The following is a 21,427-nucleotide window of genomic DNA, read 5'->3' on the forward strand; positions in this document are numbered from 1 at the left end:
AGCATGTTGAACGGGAGTCTGTGTAAAGCCCGGTTCAGTACTCGCAGGTCCAAGATTGGCTGCTACCCACCGCCTTTCTTCAGTAAAATGAAGTTGGGGCTGAAAAACCCCTTCTTCATCTCGGCCGGAGGGACAGGCTCTATCGCACCCTTCCGTAGGAGTGTAGTGATTTCCACGCGCAAGGTAGTGGCATTCTCGCCCTTCACCGAGGCTGACTCATCCGGAAGCCCGATTGGGGCAGACGAGCGTACTGGGGAATGGGAGGTCCGTGGGGGGATACTCGGCGGAGATGGTCCCATTGGGGTCCCCAAATCGCCCCCAGTGCTAGCCGTGCTGGCCTCATACCCATAAGTAAAGAAGGACCGGGCCTGGGAGCCGCTGGGGTGGCTTGCTTGCTTTCTTACAAAGGCAAGCCGTGACTGCAACGTTGCCATGGTCATGTTCTTGCAATGAGTACATGACCAATCCACGAACGCTGTCTCCACGTGGGCAGTGCCCAGACATGGAAGACAGTGATCGTGACAGTCAGAAGGCGAGAGATAACGACCGCAACCAGGAATAACACACCAATGGAAGGGGATCTTTAAAAAGACGTTCCGTGTGTGCCGCTCTTTTAGAGAAATATACTCTTTTTTAGAATATACTCTTTTATTTCTGCTGAAGCGCCCAGGGGCATTCTTTGCAGTGTACCAGTGCAGAGGGGGAGAAGCCGCTGAAATGCGCCGTCAGATCCAGAAGTAGTGAATGAACAGTCGTGAGAATTCAGCTCAGTGAGCATCGACCGTTCAGCTCCGAAGAGAAAATCTGAATGAGTGGTTGCATACCAGCTCCTTTTATACCCGAATGTTCAGGGGAGTGGTATGCAAATACCACTCGCCAATTTTCATTGGCCTTTTTTCAAAGACCAGAGGTGTTTCGGGCTCCCAAGAGTGACCCCTAGTGTCACTACATTGACACAACGTCGAGTGAGTGACAGATAGGGAATGATATTTTATCACAATGTATTCTCAGTGCATGGCGTCAGTACAGTAATGAGCCTTTTTGTAATATTAATCTGGTATCTCCCTGTGATTGTAGCCCTGTGTGAAGCCCTGTGCTTTTTATCTCATGATGGAAATGTCAGCAGTGCAGCAGTCTGGTTCTGGAAGTACAAATCCCATTCATTTTCTCCATAGGGGAGTAAATTCGTAACAATAACTTATAAACCTTTAAAGATAAACCTGCTGTGAGCTCTTTGGTTGTTAAACGAGAGTATATGCATCTGTTGAAGCCATCAGTCCATGTTATTTCAACTTAAATAAAAATAAAAAACAATTTGTATAATAACTGAATTTCTGGCGAAGAACTACACTATCCATGATCCTGAAGGGAAACGATCCACCAATCAGAGAGTTGCGGCAAACAATGCGCGCCAGAAGAGCTCTGCTGCGACTGCCCACTCGTATTATGACTCACTGCGGATGACGCAATCGAGTCTCCCTGAATTCTCAAACTATATGAGCAAATATCTGAATAGATTATTAAACTATTGATTTAAACTTGTTTATAAACTCAAAATCAGCAACTTTAAATCATTAGTCTTATATTTTCTATCGTTTTTAATTTGATTACGTCATCTGCAATGCTTCATTGGAATGTAGTTCATTCCCTTATTAAACCTTTAAGCTTGAATTGGCCCCGCAAAAAATTAAAAAATAGGTATTGTTTGAAAGCCTAGAAGTTATACTTTCCAATGCATGCAGGTATTATGAACAAAAATTAACAAGTGCTTTGAAATTTGCAGAAGTTCAGAAATGAATCAGAAGTGTTTCGTTAATAATAACAATTAGAATTTATTTTAAAAAAATTACACTGTACATTTTATTGCAATCTGTAAAAACATCAGATTCATCAAATGTCATATCATATGTTGTTGGAAAGCTCTCAAAGAGTAAAATACAACCAGCCTATTTGTTTTACTCACAGACAAAAATATAGATGGTAATAGCTATGTATATTTCTTTGACAATTATGTTGGTGTTGCTTATATGCCACGTTTTCGCTTATAACTTCACGAAAAATAAACGGAAAATAAAATACCACATAGCATTACTTAGAGGAGGTGATTATCTTTCAGTGAAGCCCAGCACAAGGTAATTGGATGCAAAGATCATTAGATAATCTACACGAATCCCGATGTTACCTGTGGCCACCAGGAGATGGCACCAAGTAAATGACACAGACTCAATGATGCAGACTCATTGAGTCAAATGGCACTCATTCTGTGAAATCTCATGACTAAGATCATGTCTGCATGCTATGCAAACCTTTAGTCATTGTTGTGTTTGCATGTGTAATTAGTTCTTACTATAAACCCTAATAAGAACTCCAAAAAATTGAGGCAATCAGTAACATAAAATTTTTTTAAGTTAATGAACTCCGCTGTTAAAGCTGATAGAACTATCAGAATTTACTACAAATGCATGTTAATTGTTCTTAACTTGAAATATTGAGTAAGTTAACGCATACATTTTGATGGCACTTAACATTAAATTTAACTCTGGCTGAACTTAAAATTAACAAGTAATCTCAACTTAAATACTTCATTACATTTACTTTGTCTGTCGAGTGCCATGTTAAAAGTTCATTCAACTCATAACAATAAAACAGTTCAGGTTCCTTAAAATGTGTCAGTTTCGGGAACTCAAAAGAAAGAGAAAGTTCTAAATACTCATCAAGGTTTATTTATTTGAACTAATTAGTATGATTTCATTTTCCCCTACTTAAACAGTTAATTATGTTGAGCATTAGGGTTTACAATGTGAGGTTGTGATTCACCTTGGAACTGGTTGGTTTTATTCATGGCTTAGGACTCTTTTATGAAGGCTTTTATTAAATCCCTATAGAAAAATGAGTGGGAAAATAATTCCGGAACCACGACGGCTGAAAAAGTGGTAGAGCACTGTTGCGCTCTATTACAGCAGTTGAAGTATGATATATATGAAGAGACACAGATATTACCACTAATGCCCAATATGGTAATTTTTTACACACTGTTACTAGTTAAAAACATGTGGTTTGTTCATAGATTATTGATTCTTTCTGATAATTCATTAAACTATGTTTCTGAGTAAACAGGCACCTGAGAACACAATTCAGACTTTAGAGAAAAGAAGCAATGGTTTACACTTTAGTGCTGTCATTTCAACCACAGACCCCATTAAATGGTTTAATCAGCACAATTTTCTTTCCTGTATTTGCTTTCAACTCAAACTTATTATTATTATTATATATAAATAATCAAATAAAAAAATTCCAAACAATATAAATGAATATTTTTCATTTTTCATGTTTAAAGCACTTTAGAGTTGTGAAGTGATAGTCAATAGGTTCTACAGCTTTGTGAAGCGATCATCGTTGGAGAATCCTTGATTATAGATGCCATCTTTTACTCCAAGGCTCGAAAGTGCTGTTCCATTCTCTTTGGGCATTGCTTCTCTTCCCTCTTCCTCTTCACAAGGACCAACACCCTTATCTTTATCTCTGTGGTGAGTCACAAACAGGTCAGATCAGAATAAAGGGAAGGAAACATAAAGTCCCAGCATAATTCATACGAAATTGAAGAACAAATGGGTGTGATGTCATTTCGAACAAAATCTGGCCAAAACGAAGGTGTTTTTGTGTTCGTTTCAGCTCAGTAGCGCAAACTTTCAGGAAAACTATGTACCGGCTGCTAAATACCTTCTTACTCCCATTGGTCCACATCATCTATAGGTGTGACCTGGAGCCCCACCTACTTTGAGGCGGACAACTAATTCCATTTAAGCTATTCAGTTAGTTCAGATCAGTCAACATGCACACACTGGCGTGCAGAGTTATTAGTGAGCTGGTGTGAACTTACCTACATCTGTATGATCGTTCACATAGACATTTTCCAAGAACATGTTATCCGATGTTTTGTTTAATTAGTCTAAAAATGGAATCAAATCTACTCACATACCCAAAGTGCCCATTCACTCTGTTGTCTGCACCCAAAAGCCATTCACTCATCTGCCCATAGTAAGATATGCCAATCGTCATCAATCTTTTGTCTGCATTCTGCCCATTAACACTCTTTTATAAACCTATCTTTGCAGTAGTACCAGTGTCATCATAAATTACAATGTACAGTGTAATCAGTTCATTTTATGGCCACATAAAGCGTGTTAGTGCATTAGCGTCATGAATTCAGAATGTAAACATGACAAATTACACATTATCTACAGCATATATATTACTTTAGCATCGAGTGGTTAAAACTTTTACTGATCTCGTGTGAATTATATTCATAGAATGAGGCATAAAGTCATTAATAACACATTTTAATGTCACATTAGTTAAGGTTTTACATTGTCGTGTGCTTTCTCATATTTAAATGCTACTCTAAACGCCTCCCCCAGCGGCATGGTCTGAATGTTCGCAAACAGTATGCCTTTGCACGGCTGTTTTGAACGTATTTTTGGCTCTGAGTGAAAAAAAATTAGTATGCCGGACCATAAGGGACTGCATGTTGTTACTTAAGCCACAATCCTCACCAAAGACACATTTCAAAGAATTGAATAATTTTCAAAAGAATGTTACTGACCAATGGAAATCTAAGATAAAACCAACCAGGGGTGTAAATTGCTTGAGTAATTGTATCTCATTAATATACTTAAGTATTATTTCAGAGTGATCACACTATTATTTTGGCTACAGTAGGTTGAAAGTTCTGCTGTTGAAATCGGTCTGTGCTTACCGAAATTCAAATCACTGCCCCCAGTGGCAGAAGCTGGAAATGTTGTTGAACATATGGGCACACGTGAGTTTCAGTTTCTGAGTGAAATATCCACAGAGTGGCGCCAAAAATCAGGCTGTTTCATTAGTTGTGCCCAAACCCAACCCTAAACCTAATCACCGTGGAGTATCAATGTAATTATTAAGCAAAAATGCAACCTACGAATCGCACTCACCATTGTTCATGTAAACGTGATTACTTCTTGGTTCCCAAAGGACCAGAACCCGTGTCTTTGTGGGTTGCTCACAAAACACACTATCAGTAGCGCTAGGGGGAAATGTGTTCACAGCTGAATTGATGCATAAAATGTCTGATGGTGGATGGCGCTTGTTTCTAATTCGGCAGTATGGGGTTGATTTCAGGGTATATGAACTTTCGGAAGCTACATGCCGATTAGTACATTTGAAATTTACTTTACAATTAAAATACTTGTACTTTTGCTCAATGACATTTCTAAGGAAAAAAATCATAATTTTTACTCCTCCATTTAGACCTTCAAAGTACAAAGTATATATTTCACTGGTCATCCTGACATATATTTTCATATTAAAAATATGTTTAACTAACGGAGCATGCAAGTCAAATCACATAGCTATACTTTTCTAGATACTTTAACTTGGGTAAACTTTTGACACAGTATCCATATTTCATTTAAAAGTATAATTTATCAGTACTTTTTGCACACAAATGAACACACAAATGTCTTACCTTCTCCGTTTGGTGACCGAGGACATGAGTAAAGATAAAATACCCACAGCCACAACCCCAATCACCACCCCGAACACGATGAGCCAGGGGGGAGTGGAGTATGTAATCGGGGCTGCGAGCGTCGGTGGGATTCCCACAAATTCCAGAGTCATGTCCGACAACAGGAACGCATTGTTGATCCGATGCTTACTCAGCCTGGAATAAGGAAAATGCATTAGGATCCAGCACACTAAATTAAATAGTATTATAGACAAATTATAGTTCCTACACCTTCTGACAAACTAATTTTCATTTCATTCCAATTTCCGTTCACGACTTTTCCAGCCTTTTGTTGGATGAAAATTAGAATTGTAAAATTCCTCTATATTTCCAGGCAGGGGCTCAAGCCCCGAATAATTTTAGTCTAGCCACAAATTTGTTCAACTTTTGGAGTTGAATTGAAGTGGGAGTTATTAAGTAAATGTTGGTTATTGTTTCTCAGTAAGTCATTATTTCATAAATATGGGTTGTTGACTGGCTTATATCTTTTTCAAATATTTTCTCTCGCCTGTTTAGAATAAGAACTAACGGTGTCCGATTCGCAAATGAATTGCTCTTTTTAGTCAGTTCTTTTAAAAGAATTGCTCAAACGGGTTGGCAAAAATGTCTGAATCAGATTGCAATCCACTCTGAATTATTCAGACACCATGTATAGACCAGTATTTTCTGTTCATAATCTAAGCGTGCTGCCTACCCATGCAACATTTTTAGGCATCAGACACACTCTCTATTTGAGGACTGTTCTGTAGTTTTTATTCGGTTCTAAAAAATAGTTCAATTGTATTTACGGTGCTTATAGAAGTAATAGAGCTGTTAACATACCAACATATTACCGTCAGGTAGTCTAGTTTTCTACTTTGACAAAGATGGTGGCCGAGATGTGTGCATTTACAAATAAGTCACTTTTGAGGTTTTGTTTTGGTTAGAAAACTGTCATAGAATGCAGCTCTGTAGAGTTTGGAACAGAGGTAATGTTTACACTAACATGTCACATTGAGGCCCATGTGCAGTCTAGCTTCTAGTTAGCCATCAGGACACATATAGTATAAACCCATAAACCTTTAGCACAGAGTGTTGACTCACTTCACTGCCCGTTCCACTTCCTCTTTAGGGATCAGCTGGGTTGGATTCACTGGTGATGTCACCACAAACACAAACGACACTCTTTGTGTCTCATTGCATACCAGAATGTTTGAAATGCTAAGAGACAAAGATAGACAGATGAAATTAAATGCATTTGTTTAAAAAAAAAAAAAAAAAAAGAAAAAAAAAAGAAAAGATTAAAAAATCTCTGGCTAAATATATATTTAAAACATATATTTTCTAAGCAGTATGGATGAATAAAATTTAAATATTTTGTTTTCAAATATTTTAAAGTATTTTACATTTAAAAATATATTGTAAAATGTAGGAAAATACATTGAAATGTATATTTACATGTTAAAACACAATATATATATATATATATATATATATATATATATATATATATATATATATATATATACATTTTTTTTATGTGCAATACATATATAGTATATTTTATTTGACATTAAAATATACTAGGTGGCTAAAATTATATCAGGAAAAATGTATTAAATATTTTCAAATATGTATATCAGAATGTACAAATTTTTAAATATATATTAGCAATATTTTTTCCATATTTAGTTTTGCCTTTTTATGCATATATTTTATAATACACCAAAAACATTCATTTAATAAATGTTTTGCTGTTTGGGATGAAAATTATTTTTTGGTCGAAGGAAATGTAAAGTTGTTGTTTTTTAAATAATAATTTTCAAAATACTTTGAAATACTTTACCTTCCCATTTTATAATATATTGTACAAAACTTTAGGAAATCACATTGAAATGAATATTTACATTTTATATTTATTTTGACATTAAAATGTACAAAAAATGTATATCAGGAAAAAGAAATGACTAAAATATTTTCAAAATTCATTCAAATAATTTTTTATATATTTTCCTGAGATATTTTGGCCATTTTTGTATTTTTAAAAATACATCAAAAACACATTTTAAAATATATTTTAATTAAAACAAATTGCTGTATGGGATTGAAATGATTTTTGTTATGTTGCAATTTTGGTTGCAATACCACAGCAATGGTTACAAACAACAGTATTCTGTTTTTTTTTTTTTTTTTTTTTTTTTCTAGTGGACATCAATGCAATGGGACAGATAAAACAGCCTTACACACACACACACACACACACACGCCTACATCATGTAGGATCAGTGAATATGGATTCACGTCACATTCTGGAAGAAACTAATAAGAATCAAGCACACGCACTGATACACAAGCACAACGTGTCATCGATGTAACATGATGACAGCACAAAAGAACCACACACTCATATAAATCGATACTGCAGTTTCTCACATCCTAAAGCCTGAAGCTTCTCTGCTGCACGCCAGCTATGAGATTTCATAATCCTTAGGGGCAGATATCTAGCTGGAAGTGGTTAACCTGAATTGATTTCCCTTGACCCATAGTGTCTGCACTGCCCTGTAATTACACTGGTTAAATTATTCAGTCGAGCTTTAAACTACCTCATGATTGGCTCACCCTCCTCATTTCTGTTCCACAGAAGTCATCAGTTTGGAAAGACATTTCTAGATAATAATAAAAGGGAGGAGCACAACAATATGTCCCGCCCAAACTTCCTGTTTAATAAAGAAATGTGTCAACACAGGAAAGAAAACAGTGCTTGTCAAGCCATTTTATGGGGTCTTTAGGAAAAATGTGATCTATTCATTGCACATCATCAGTCATTTGGAGAAAAATAATTTAGATCCAGCTGACAGCATCATTGCCTGATTGATGATTTTCGTTATCTCTGCAGAGTTTCAAAGCACATCAAAGATTTCCATTTGAAATTTGCTATAAATGATCTGTGATATGAATAACTCACCATACTAATGGTATGTATCATCATACTCTCAACTCTTCATTTCACCAGATAGCAGCTTTAAACTGTGAATGTTATTAATAACTAAATCTTTACATGTAAGTTTTGTATACATGTTCAGAACTTGTCACAACAATGCTTGGTTGTTGCTGGTGTTACTATGGCATTTCTATTTCGTTGCTAGAGTGTCCTGAGTAGTTGCCAGGGCATTGTTATGTGGTTGCTAGGGTGTTCTGGGTGGTTGCTAGGGCATTGTTATGTGGTTGCTAGGGTGTTCTGGGTAGTTTCTAGGGCATTGCTATTTGGTTGCTAGGGTATTCTGGGTTGTTGCGAAGGAATTGTTATGTGGTTGCTAGGGTGTTCTGGGTGGTTGCTAGGGCATTGCTATGTGGTTGCTAGGGTGCTCTGGGTGGTTGCCAGGGCATTGTTATGTGGTTGCTAGGGTGTTCTGGGTGGTTGCTAGGGCATTGTTTTTGGTTGCTAGGGTATTCTGGATGGTTGCTATGGCATTGCTTTGTGGTTGCTAGGGTGTTCTTGTTGGTTGCTAGGGTATTGCTATGTTGTTGCTAATGTGCTCTGGGTGTTTTCTAGGGCATTGTTATGTGGTTGCTAATTTGTTCTGGGTGGTTGCCAGGGCATTGTTATGTGGTTGCTAGGGTGGTTCTGGGTTATTGCCAGGGCATTTTTATGTGGTTGCTAGGGTGATCTCGGTGATTCCTAAGGCATTGCTACGTGGTTGCTAGCGTGTCCTGAGTGGTTATTAGGGCATTGCTATGTGGTTGCTAGGGTGTCCTGGTTGGTTTCTAGGGCATTACTATGTGGTTGCTGGGGTGCTTTGGGTGGTTTCTTGGACATTTTATGTGTTCGTTAGGTTGTTCTGGGTTGTTGCCAGGGCATTTTTATGTGGTTAATAGGGTGTTCTGTGTGGTTGCCAGGGCATTACTGTTTGGTTGCTAAGGTATTAAGGGTGGTTTTAAAGGCATTGTTACTTGGTTGCTAGGATGTTCTGGGTGATTTCTAGGGCATTGCTATTTAGTTGCTAGGGTGCTCTGGGTTGTTGCGAAGGAATTGTTATGTGGTTGCTAGGGTGTTCTGGGTGGTTGCTAGGGCATTGCCATGTGGTTTCTAGGGTGCTCTGGGTGGTTGCCAGGGCATTGTTATATAGTTGCTAGGGTGTTCAAGGTGCTTTCTAGGGCATTGCTGTGTGGTTGCTAGGGTGTCCTGGGTTGTTGCCAGGGAATTGCTTTGTGGTTTCTAGGGTGTTCTGAGTTGTTGCCAGGGCATTGCTATGTGGTTGCTAGGGTGTTCGGGTGGTTGCTAAGGTGCTCTGGTTGGTTCCTAGGGCATTGCTGTTTGGTTGCTAGGGTGTTCAGGGTGGTTTCTATGGAATTGCTATGTGGTTGCTAAGGTGCTCTGGGTGGTTTCAATGTCATTTCTATGTGATTGCTAGGGTGCTGTGGGTGGTTTTTAGAGTATTTCTGTTTGGTTGCTAGAGTGTTATGGGTTGTTTACAGGGCATTGTTATATGGTTGCTAGGGTGCTTTGGGTGGTTGCTAGGGCATTGCTATATGGTTACTAGGGTGTTCTGGGTGGTTTCTTGGGCATTGCTGTGTGGTTGCTAGGGTGTTCTTTGTCAAAAGAGCCCACATACAACTCTCATTTTGGTCACTAGATATGTCTTGTGTCTTTCCAATGCAAGTATATGGAATATTTTTTGCCAGGCAAAAAAGCAGACCTTTCCTAAACAATTCATTTGATGTATCATTCATGTCTGTAGCACCAACAGTGTGTAAAGTGTGACACATTGAAGGTTAGTTTTAAAGCTTGTACAAATCCCCAGTGCTAATTATGATGAATAGTAATAGTGATGCATGCCTTAACAAGCACCATTACTATTAATTTTAATTTAAGGTCCCTTTCAAAACCTAAGTACGCTTCACAATACATTACAAAAACATTAATACAATAAAGAAACAAAAATACATCACAGGGTGCAGAAAAGGCATAAAACATCATAAAACCACAGTGGCAAACAGGTAAGAAAAAGATGGAAATGTTGCCCTGGTCTGGCAGCTGATATAGATTTCCTTGTCAGCAGTGTGGCTATGGAGTCTGAGTCCATGCTGCTGAATTATTAGCCAAAAGGGGAGGCATATACATTTTAAAAGTGGAGAGGGAGCAGAACTGAGCCTTCAGACCCTGTCAGTCCGGAACAACACATGATCTGTTTCGCAGTAGAAGACAATTACTGGTTTTCTCTAAGACAGAATGTTTGCCAGAGGAAAACTGACTGTCACTTGCCAGTGATGCTAAAGGCTGATTGGCAGGTGAGGAGGATATTATGGCAGACAGTCAAAAGCTGTGCTAAGGTTTATGAGGACTATGGCATTTAAGGGATAGTTTACACAAATATGAAACTTCTATCATCATTTATTCACCCTCATGTTGTTTCAAACCTGTCTGACTTGCTTTCTAAAACTTTGCACAAACTGTTAATGTTCTGACGTCAAAAGCAGTGCCAGATTGTTTCAAATCCCAATGTAAATGTGGTTTTCTTGCAGTGTCTGATTTTTTATAAAGAGCTGATTTTTGGTAGTTACAGTTACGAGCCCCTGCTTTTTGGCTTCTGTTTTTCCTGTGTGAGGCTACCAGTCAGATGTGGATGGAGACTCTAACCAACTACATCTGGAGTCCTGCTTATTTAAGAGGTGCTGGATGCACATCATGGCTGCACATCATGGCTGCTGTTGCCCCAGGAAACTGGCTACTCTGTTTGGTGTTTGTTTGTTGTTTTTTTTTGTTTGTTTGTTTTTTTTTAAAGGATGGTGATTTTGTCTTTTGTTTTAGTGGAAACATATTGCAATAGACAGAGTAGGCAAACAAGCTGACCCGTCAAGATTTTCTTGACTCTTTAGTTAATTGATGGTTTAATTTAGTCAGCTCACCTGTCCTTGTTTAGCATGGTTTTTATTTAGTGTTGACTTTTTCTATATTTTCATTGTAAAATAAACATCCTACTTTTTAACCATGGCCATTGCGACCTTTTTGTTTTCTACAGTACTTTGACAGCTTCTTATGTTGGTCCCAAATTTGGGTCGTAACATAAATTGGGGGCTCGTCCGGGATTTGGCCCACCTGTTTGCAGTACTACTTTGTTCTCTGTAGCATGCTTCATTTCTGACACTGGCCTGAATCACTATTTTGTTCTCTGTAGCAATGCTTCATTTCTGCCATTGTCCAGCATTGTTACTTTTGTTGTTTGTAGCTTGCTTTTGTTTCTGGATTTGGCATGCATTGATACTTTGTATTTCGTAGGACGCTTTGGTTCTGCCATTGGCATGCATTGCTACTTTGTTTCCCATGGCATGTTTGGTTTCTACTGCACTTCAACTCTCATAACAGTTACGTATCAGCGTATTGGTGTGCGTTAAATCACACTCATTATGTTGGCTTGATAAAAGCCAACACACTGTTTATTCTACAGACGTAGTTTAGGGTTTTTTCAAAAGCCCTAAATCAAGACCAAAATTTCTGACTGTAACTCCTCTTACAGTTTTCAAGCTACATGCATCAAACTTGGCACAGACGTTGACTCTGGTTGCTATGATTTTTTTTTTTTTTTTTTTTTTAACAGAACTGCCAAAAATAAATAAATAAATAAATAAAACATTCAAATGTAAACAAGGCCTTTAATCTGCTTTAATGGTCTCTTGCCATGTACACACTCAAAGTTTCGTGAGTGACAACACTAAAAGGTGATTTATTTTAAGTTGAATTAATTTTAATTAGTTAAACAGTACACAAATCAATTTGATAAAATTTGGTAATGAAATTGAAATGCTTAAATCTTAAAAATAGGCAATTTTTTATGTTCTTGCCTTGTCTTTCTTTCTCTCTTCATTTTTGTTTGTCTGTCTGTTTGTCTATCTATCTTCTATATCTTTCTTCTGTTTGTCTGTCTGTCTGTCAGTCTGTCTGTCTATCTATCATTCTGTCTGTTTATCTATTTCTCTATATACTGTATCTGTCTGTCTGTCTGTCTATCTACTGTATCTTTCTCTTTTCTTTTTCTGTTTGTCTGTCTCTCTCTCTCTCTCTATCTATCTATCTATCAATCTATCTGTCTGTAAACTTCAACTTAATTTTTTTAATTTAGTATAAACCCTTAGACAAGGCTTTGTCTCTTTCTTACTCTCACTTACACTTACACACACACACACACACACACACACACACACACACACAGAACAAACAGATTTTACTATCACAGTTGTCAGCTCTGACTCATTGGCTGTGGTCAAATCATTCTGCTCATGTTCAATCTCTATCAAAGTGGCATCACAAAAACAGCCTTAGATAGTTCTTTCTGTGCGTTGATTATCTTTAGTTTAGTGTGTCACTTGCTCGTGGGTGGGAATGTGGGGTCTACTCACTCATATGTCTCTTCATTAAAGTATTTCCTCATAGAAAACGCCAGAGTTGATCTGAAGAAAAACATCTCACTTGCATTCCACTCGTACTGAGAGAAAAACATTAGAATATTCAACAAAATGCATAGAAAATCAAAATGCTCTAATAAATAAATAAATAAACAAATGAATACAGAAGTCTGATATATGGCAGGCAATACATGTAAAATACAAACTTGTACATTACTTATTATTATATAGTTTTCACTAACATAAAAATGGCACATAAGTCATATTTACATATAACAAGACAATGCAGCTGCAGTTTAAACTGCACATTTAAAAAATATAAAAACATGAAACAAAACTAGAAAAAGATTAAAGTTAGAATAAAATAAGGAAATTATAGAAAGAATGAAGACTTCATGTTAAGAGTTATAAAATACTATATATATATATATATATATATATATATATATATATATATATATATATATACACACACTGGTGGCCAAAATTTTGGAATAATGTACAGATTTTGCTCTTATGGAAATAAATTGGTACTTTTATTCACCAAAGTGGCATTCAACTGATCACAATGTATAGTCAGGACATTAATAACTGATAAATTACTATTACAATTTGAAAAACAATGTTCAGAACTTCTTAAACTACTTCAAAGAGTTCTCATCAAAAAACCTCCATGTGTAGCAATGACAGCTTTGCAGATCCTTGGCATTCTAGCTGTCAGTTTGTCCAGATACTCAGGTGACATTTCACCCCACACTTCCTGTAGCACTTGCCATAGATGTGGCTGTCTTGTCGGGCACTTCTCACGCACCTTACAATCTAGCTGATCCCACAAAAGCTCAATGGGGTTAAGATCCATAACACTCTTTTCCAATTATCTGTTGTCCAATGTCTGTGTTTCTTTGCCCACTCTAACATTGTCTTTTTGTTTTTCTGTTTTAAAAGTGGCTTTTTCTTTGCAGTTCTTCCCATAAGGTCTGCACCCCTGAGTCTTCTCTTTACTGTTGTACATGAAACTGGTGTTGAGCGGGTAGAATTCAATGAAGCTGTCAGCTGAGGACATGTGAGGTGTCTATTTCACTCCTCAAAACAATGATTGACTGACGAGTTTCTAGAGAAAGCTGTTTCTTTTTTGCCATTTCTGACCTAATATTGACCTTAAGACATACCAGTCTGTTGCATACTGTGGCAACTCAAAAACAAACACAAAGACAATGTTAAGCTTCATTTAACAAACCAAATAACTTTCAGCTGTGTTTGATATAATAGCAAGTGATTTTCTAGTACCAAATCAGCAATTTAGCATGATTACTCAAGGATTAGGTGTTGGAGTGATGGCTGCTGGAAATGGGGCCTGTCTAGATTTGATCAAAAATGACTTTTTTCAAATAGTGATGGTGCTGTTTTTTACATCAGTAATGTCCTGACTATACTTTATGATCAGTTGAATGACACTTTGGTGAATTAAAGTACCAATTTCCTTTCGAAACAGAAAAATCTGTACATTATTCCAAACTTTGGGCCGCCAGTGTATATACAGTGGTGTGAAAAAGTGTTTGCCACCTTCCTGATTTCTTATTTTTTTTGCATGTTTGTCACACTTAAATGTTTCAGATCATCAAACAAGTTTAAATATTAGTCAAAGATAACACAAGTAAACACAAAATGCAGTTTTTAAATGAAGGTTGTTATTATTAAGGGAAAACAAAATCCAAACCTACATGGCCCTGTGTGAAAAAGTGTTTGCCCCACCTGTTAAAACATAACTTAACTGTGGTTTATCACACCTGAGTTCAATTTCTCTAGCCACACCCAGGCCTGATTACTGCCACACCTGTTCTCAATCAAGAAATCACTTAAATAGGACCTGCCTGACAAAGTGAAGTAGACCAAAAGATCTTCAAAATCTAGACATCATGCCGAGATCCAAAGAAATTCAGGAACAAATGAGAAAGAAAGTAATTGAGATCTATCAGTCTGGAAAAGGTTATAAAGCCATTTCTAAAGCTTTGGGACTCCAGAGAACCACAGTGAGAGCCATTATCCACAAATGGCGAAAACATGGAACAGTGGTGAACCTTCCCAGGAGTGGCCGGCCGACCAAAATTACCCCAAGAGCGCAGCGACGACTCTTCCAAGAGGTCACAAAAGACCCCACAACAACATCCAAAGAACTGCAGGCCTCACTTGCCTCAGTTAAGGTCAGTGTTCATGACTCCACCATAAGAAAGAGACTGGGCAAAAATGGCCTGCATGGCAGAGTTCCAAGACGAAAACCACTGCTGAGCAAAAAGAACATTAAGGCTCGTCTCATTTTTGGCAGAAAACATCTTGATGATCCCCAAGACTTTAGGGAAAATACTCTGTGGACTGACAAGACAAAAGTTGAACTTTTTGGAAGGTGTGTGTCCCATTACATCTGGCGTAAAAGTAACACCGCATTTCAGAAAAAGAACATCGTACCAACAGTAAAATATGGTGGTGGTAGTGTGATGGTCTGGGGCTGGTTTGCTGCTTCAGGACCTGGAAGACTTGCTGTGATAAATGGAACCATGAATTCTGCAGTCTACCAAAAAATCCTGAAGGAGAATGTCCGGCCATCTGTTCGTGACCTCAAGCTGAAGCGAACTTGGGTTCTGCAGCAGGACAATGATCAAAAACACACCAGCAAGTCCACCTCTGAATGGCTGAAGAAAAACAAAATGAAGACTTTGGAGTGGCCTAGTCAAAGTCCTGACCTGAATCCTATTGAAATGCTGTGGCATGTCCTTAAAAAGGCAGTTCATGCTCAAACTCTCCAATGTGGCTGAATTACAACAATTCTGCAAAGATGAGTGGGCCAAAATTCCTCCACAGCGCTGTAAAAGACTCATTGCAAGTTATCGCAAACGCTTGATTGCAGTTGTTGCTGCTAAGGGTGGCCCAACCAGTTATTAGGTTTAGGGGGCAATCACTTTTTCACACAGGGCCATGTAGGTTTGAATTTTGTTTTCCCTTAATAATAACAACCTTCATTTAAAAACTGCATTTTGTGTTTACTTGTGTTATCTTTGACTAATTTTTAAACTTGTTTGATGATCTGAAACATTTAAGTGTGACAAACATGCAAAAAAATAAGAAATCAGGAAGGGGGCAAACACTTTTTTTCACACCACTATATATATATAATCTGTTTGTTCTTTGTGCGTGCGTGTGAGAAGTGAGAGTAAAGAGACAAAGCCTTGTCGAATGTTTAAACTGAACACTGAAATTTTTTTTTTTTATTAAGTTGAAGGTTACAGATATATATATACAGTATATATAAACATACAGTATAAACGCATATATAAAGGTGTTTCTTCAACTTCGGACAATTTAATATCCCAGGAGTTGATTTTTATTAAAACATTTATTTGAAAAAAATAAAATACAAAAAATACAAATCTCCTGTGATGCATGTTGGACATTGTTAGTAGACAAATTAAATAAACTAGTGAAAGTCTAACAAATATTTCAACGAGACTTTATTTTCTAGAAGTAAGAACACTGTTTAAAGTGCCTGAAGTTGAAGAAACAAAATGCAACAGATCCTGTATGTCAAAATATAGAAAACCTATTTGGATTTTAAAATATTGCCATAGGTTGGGAATTGGGCATTCCAAATTGGGGAGAGTGGGAGAGGGTAGAATTTTTTTTTTTTTTTTTTAATAAATAAAATACAATTATATATATATATATATATATATTGCCATAGGCCTATATAGGAATATTAGTATATCAGTGAAAACCATATATAAAATATATACTGTATGTCCATATTTTGCCTTCCATTGCCATATATCAGATTTCTGGATGGGATATGGACATCAAATTCAGTGGAAAGAAGAGAAGCAAAACCAAACCCTACAGCATTATCTCCTAGGGCCGTCTTAAGGCTGAGTCTGACTTTATATCCTTCTTTGCCATCTACAAATAGAGAGAGAGTTCAATTAAATACAGAAATATTCACTTGCAGTGTAAAACAGTGGACGTTCTGTTTTTTGTGCACTGATAACAAAGACTGTCAGTTAATTGAAGAACGCGCATGTGCATTAGCTGGACCAGCCTGAAAAATAGCGTTTTTTAGCGTGAAGAAATGCACCATTTATGAAACCAGTGTTGTCAGATTATACTGCCGATTTTACATATGTTGTTTGATCGTAATCTTGATCAGCCGTTTTGGAAATTTCGGTCTTTCCCTATTCAAGTAGATTGGAGCTGTACTTTTATGCTGCTTGTAACCATAGAAAATAGCTGTCCGAGAGTGTTCAAAGGTGGCCACTGAGTGGACTGACTTGCCTTGAAAGGGACTTTGACTGATAAAAGTCCTGCTGAGTGCATCCTTGCTTACCATTGTCTCGTAAAACATTCTCGTTTGGGAATTCGTGCCACTTTATTTCTCCATTTGGAATTCAGGATGACACTTTACTGAACAATAAAATATTGCTAGTCAGAAAAGTAAATTACGTACTTTACTTGCTTAGTGACAACTTTGTCCTTAAACTCTCTTGAAGTTTAGCTACTCTGCAATTTCACATTCCCACTGAAATGTTTCACTTTCCTCTTTTGCTTTTAGCTACCCAGAAATGCATTTCCCTGCAGGGTGGATCTCATGAAAACATGCACTTATGTTTATGCAACCATTAGGCCTAGAATCAAAATTCTTTTTGTTCCCTCTTGAGTCCTTGGCTCATGCCGAGTCAATTGCACACCATGGTTTCAATTTCCGTCTGACTAGATTTTCCGGCATTTAGAATTTTCAAATGTTCACTTTTGTTAATTCCTCCTAGACTGTAACTCCCATTTGCACAAAATTTGACATGTATCATCTAGGGACAATGGGGACAAAAAGTTAATAAAAGCTTTTTGATAAGCCAAACCGTTCTCAAATAACGCTTCAACTAATTTGACGGCAAGCACGCCAAAATCGTCACGATTCACCCTGTTATTACCAACAAGATTCAAGATGTTCCTAATAATTCCAGTAACTACATTTAACAATTGAACTGACACAAACAGCACATAAACAAAAATGTTTTTGCATGTATTAATTCTGTCTAAAGCTATATAGTTACAACATTCAGCCTTTCAAAAGGCTCAGCAAATGTTCCAGAGTTTTCTTTCCACTGTAAAAACATTAATAAAGGCATTTAAGTTGAGAGCAAATGACCCATAGTGGGTGACCAGACCAGAGGAAAATTTCACTCTTCAAACACACACTAATAATGCTTAATTTCAGAATAAACATTGTAATAGATTGTTCCTGGGTAGTCTTTAAATGTATTACCTTTACAGAGATCCTGTGCTACCATGGAAGGCAGCAAAATCAAAAGAAGGATTCCCGTTAGCATGTCTTTATCTGGATGAACAACACAATATCAGTCTTGTTATCACATATGCTGCTGAATTCAGCAGTCAGAGATTATAAACTGGTAAAGAGGGCTGGACACAGCAGTTTAATGGTTGAGCAATGACTAGTCCTGCCTCCTTAGACAGAAATACAGAGGAAACATGATATATTCAGTCTGTTACATTTACAGTAAAAGCAAAATAAAAAATAAATAGTGCCTGTATATTTTACAGTTCATAAATGTATATAAATACCCTGCAAAATTATTATTATTATTTTTTACTGAAAATGAATGTAAAAATGGTTAAGTAAAAAAAAATTGTATTGGTTAACCGGTTAAAAAAAAAAAAAAATTATATATATATATATATATATATATATATATATATATATATATATATATATATATATATATACACCGATCAGCCACAACATTAAAACCACCTAATATTGTGTAGGTCCCCCTCCTGTCGCCAAAACATCTCCAACCCACATCTCAAATTAGCATTCTGAGATGCTATTCTTCTCACCACAATTGTACAGAGTGGTTATCTGAGTTACCGTAGACTTTTTCAGCTCGAACCAGTCTGACCATTCTCTGTTGACCTCTCTCATCAACAAGGCGTTTCCATCCTCAGAACTGCCACTCACTGGATGTTTTTTGTTTTTGGCACCATTCTGAGTAAACTCTAGAGGCTGTTGTGTGTGAAAATCCCAGGAGATCAGCAGTTACAGAAATACTCAAGCCAGCCCATCTGGCACCAACAATCATGCCATGGTCCAAATCACTGAGATCACATTTCATCCCCATTCTGATGGTTGATGTGAACATTAACTGAAGCTCCTGACCCGTATCTGAATGATTTTTTGCACTGCACTGCTGCCACATGATTGGTTGATTAGATAATCGCATGGATGATTGTTGGTGCTTTCACAAATCTTACTCTGTGCATGCACATTTTTCTGTCATGTTTGTAACTTCATTTACGCTTTTACAGATCTTACTCTGCACATGCAAATCATTTAGGCACTATTTTACCTTCAAAAACTACTCTTAAATTTATGGTGAAAATACAACAATTGGGCATGCCCAGAAGTCCCTGCATGATATTTATGTTTCTTCTTATTTTTTATATAAGTTATGTACATTTGGGTGTTTTATGTTCAATTTTATGTTGTTTACTTTGATGTTTTTTGCATTATTTAAGTGTAATATGTGTAACCCTGATGGTGTTTTGTGTTTGTGTGAGTGAAAAGGGCCACTCTTGATACATTTTAAGGTAATGTGTTACTATGGTGGTTAACAGAACATTTGAAGGGTTTTTAAAATAATTAAAAAATTACAGTTCTCTCATCATTTACTCTCCCTCCAGATCCAGCTGTTTTTGGTGAGAACAGACAAAAGTATAACACCTTTTTCACTGTACACTTTCAGTAACACTTCCTATAGTGCCATCTAGTGCTCGGCGCATGCGTCGAGAACTAGGAAGTGTATTCAATCTTGAAATCATGATCGTGCCTAGAGGCTGCAATGACAAGGTGTACAGTGAAAAAGGAGTTATATTTTGGTCTGTTCTCACCCAAAACAAGTTGGATCACTTCAGAAGACATTGATTAAACCACTGTAGTCTAATGGATTATGTTTATGCTGACTTTATCTCCTTTTTGAAGCTTTTGGAGTTCTGGTCACTATTCACTTGCATTGAATGGACCTCAGGGCGTAGATTCCGGGGGGATGGGGGAAGGTAACCCCCCAATAATCAAAACAAGCAAGAACAACCCCAATATTTATACCATGATCAATGGAAACATGTAAATGCTTCACGCTGCATTTTACAAATGGCTTACTTATAGTTGTCTCTGCACATTAAGCTGGTATACAAGAAAGTATGTTAAAGAAATATCCTGGGTTCAATGCAAGTTAAGCTTAATCGACAGCATTTGACTGAATTACCATAAAAACTAATTTTTGACTCATCCCTCTATTTCTTTAAAAAAAGCAAAAATCAAGGTTACACTGTGGTACTTAAAATGGAAGTGAATGGGGTCAATTTTTTTAGGGACATAAAGGCAGAAATGTGAAACTTATAATTTTATAAAAGCACTTACATGAATTCTTCTATTAAAACTTGTATTATTTGAGCTGTTAAGTTGTTTAAATCGTAGTTTTTATGGTCGTTTTAGGGTTTTATGGTTTATGGCATTATGTCGTCATGGCAACACAGTTGTAAAATTGGACATACCTTTACACAGAAAAGGTAATTAAGCAATTTAACCACACTAAAATCATGTTAACATGCATATTATTTTCGTCTTGTGACTATACTTTTGAAAAAGTGAATATTTTAACGTTTACAGATTGGCCCCATTCACTTCCATTGTAAGTGCCACACTGCTTTTTTTTTTTTTTTTATAAAGACAAGGAGGGAAGTTGTAATTAATGTATACATTTTTATACTACATTATACAACAAATACTGATGATTGAGCTTAACGTGTATTGAACCCAGAATATTCCTTTAAAACTGAAAAAGTTACACACTTCTTAAAATGTAATCTGTTCACAAACGTATAACTAACAAACATATATAGACCACACTAAGACATGCGATATACATAAATAAACAACAGAAATATATCATGCACAAACATAAAATGAAACATATAAAGCATAATCAAATGTGATATGTCAAGCAGGGACTCTGAGAAGGTCTTTTTGCTGTTTTCACCATCATTTATAAGGTGACGCATACTTTTTATCTACAAAAAACTGAATTTTAACTTTGTTTTTGTTAGTTACATCTATACTTTTTACTTCCAAAAATCATATTTGTACATTATTTCAACACACAATTACATGTATTTTTGTTAAAAATCTGTTAAAATGACTAATTTTTTTTACAGTACAGTCATCTATGCAGCTAGAAAGCGTCAGACGAGGCCATAAATGTGAATTAAAAGGGGAGCTACTCGCTCAGCTTGATTTGATTGTGCACTGTTGTGAAATAATCATGTGAAAAATAGTGCGGGAGTGTGTAATCAGCTCTTCTGTTTGCTCAGAGGTCTATGAGCACATATGAATGCAAATATGTGTGATTTCTCCTCATCGTAACAACAGCTGTGCATGCGTTGACCTGT

At 36.7% G+C, this 21,427-nt stretch overlaps 1 protein-coding gene across 1 annotated transcript; it reads right to left on the minus strand.

Moving 5' to 3' along the window:
- Positions 1 to 1,817: 1,817 nt before the first annotated feature.
- Positions 1,818 to 18,326, minus strand: cltrn (collectrin, amino acid transport regulator). The gene is made up of 6 exons (XM_051662206.1): positions 18,228 to 18,326; positions 16,809 to 16,867; positions 12,917 to 13,002; positions 6,626 to 6,742; positions 5,504 to 5,698; positions 1,818 to 3,522 (listed from the first exon to the last, which is right to left on the minus strand). The coding sequence occupies exons 1-6, from the start codon at positions 18,289 to 18,291 to the stop codon at positions 3,372 to 3,374; spliced, it is 672 nt and encodes a 223-aa protein (XP_051518166.1). The 5' UTR covers positions 18,292 to 18,326; the 3' UTR covers positions 1,818 to 3,371.
- Positions 18,327 to 21,427: the final 3,101 nt, after the last annotated feature.

The sequence above is a fragment of the Myxocyprinus asiaticus genome, chromosome 29 (genome assembly GCF_019703515.2).
Source record: "Myxocyprinus asiaticus isolate MX2 ecotype Aquarium Trade chromosome 29, UBuf_Myxa_2, whole genome shotgun sequence".
Taxonomy (NCBI): domain Eukaryota; kingdom Metazoa; phylum Chordata; class Actinopteri; order Cypriniformes; family Catostomidae; genus Myxocyprinus; species Myxocyprinus asiaticus.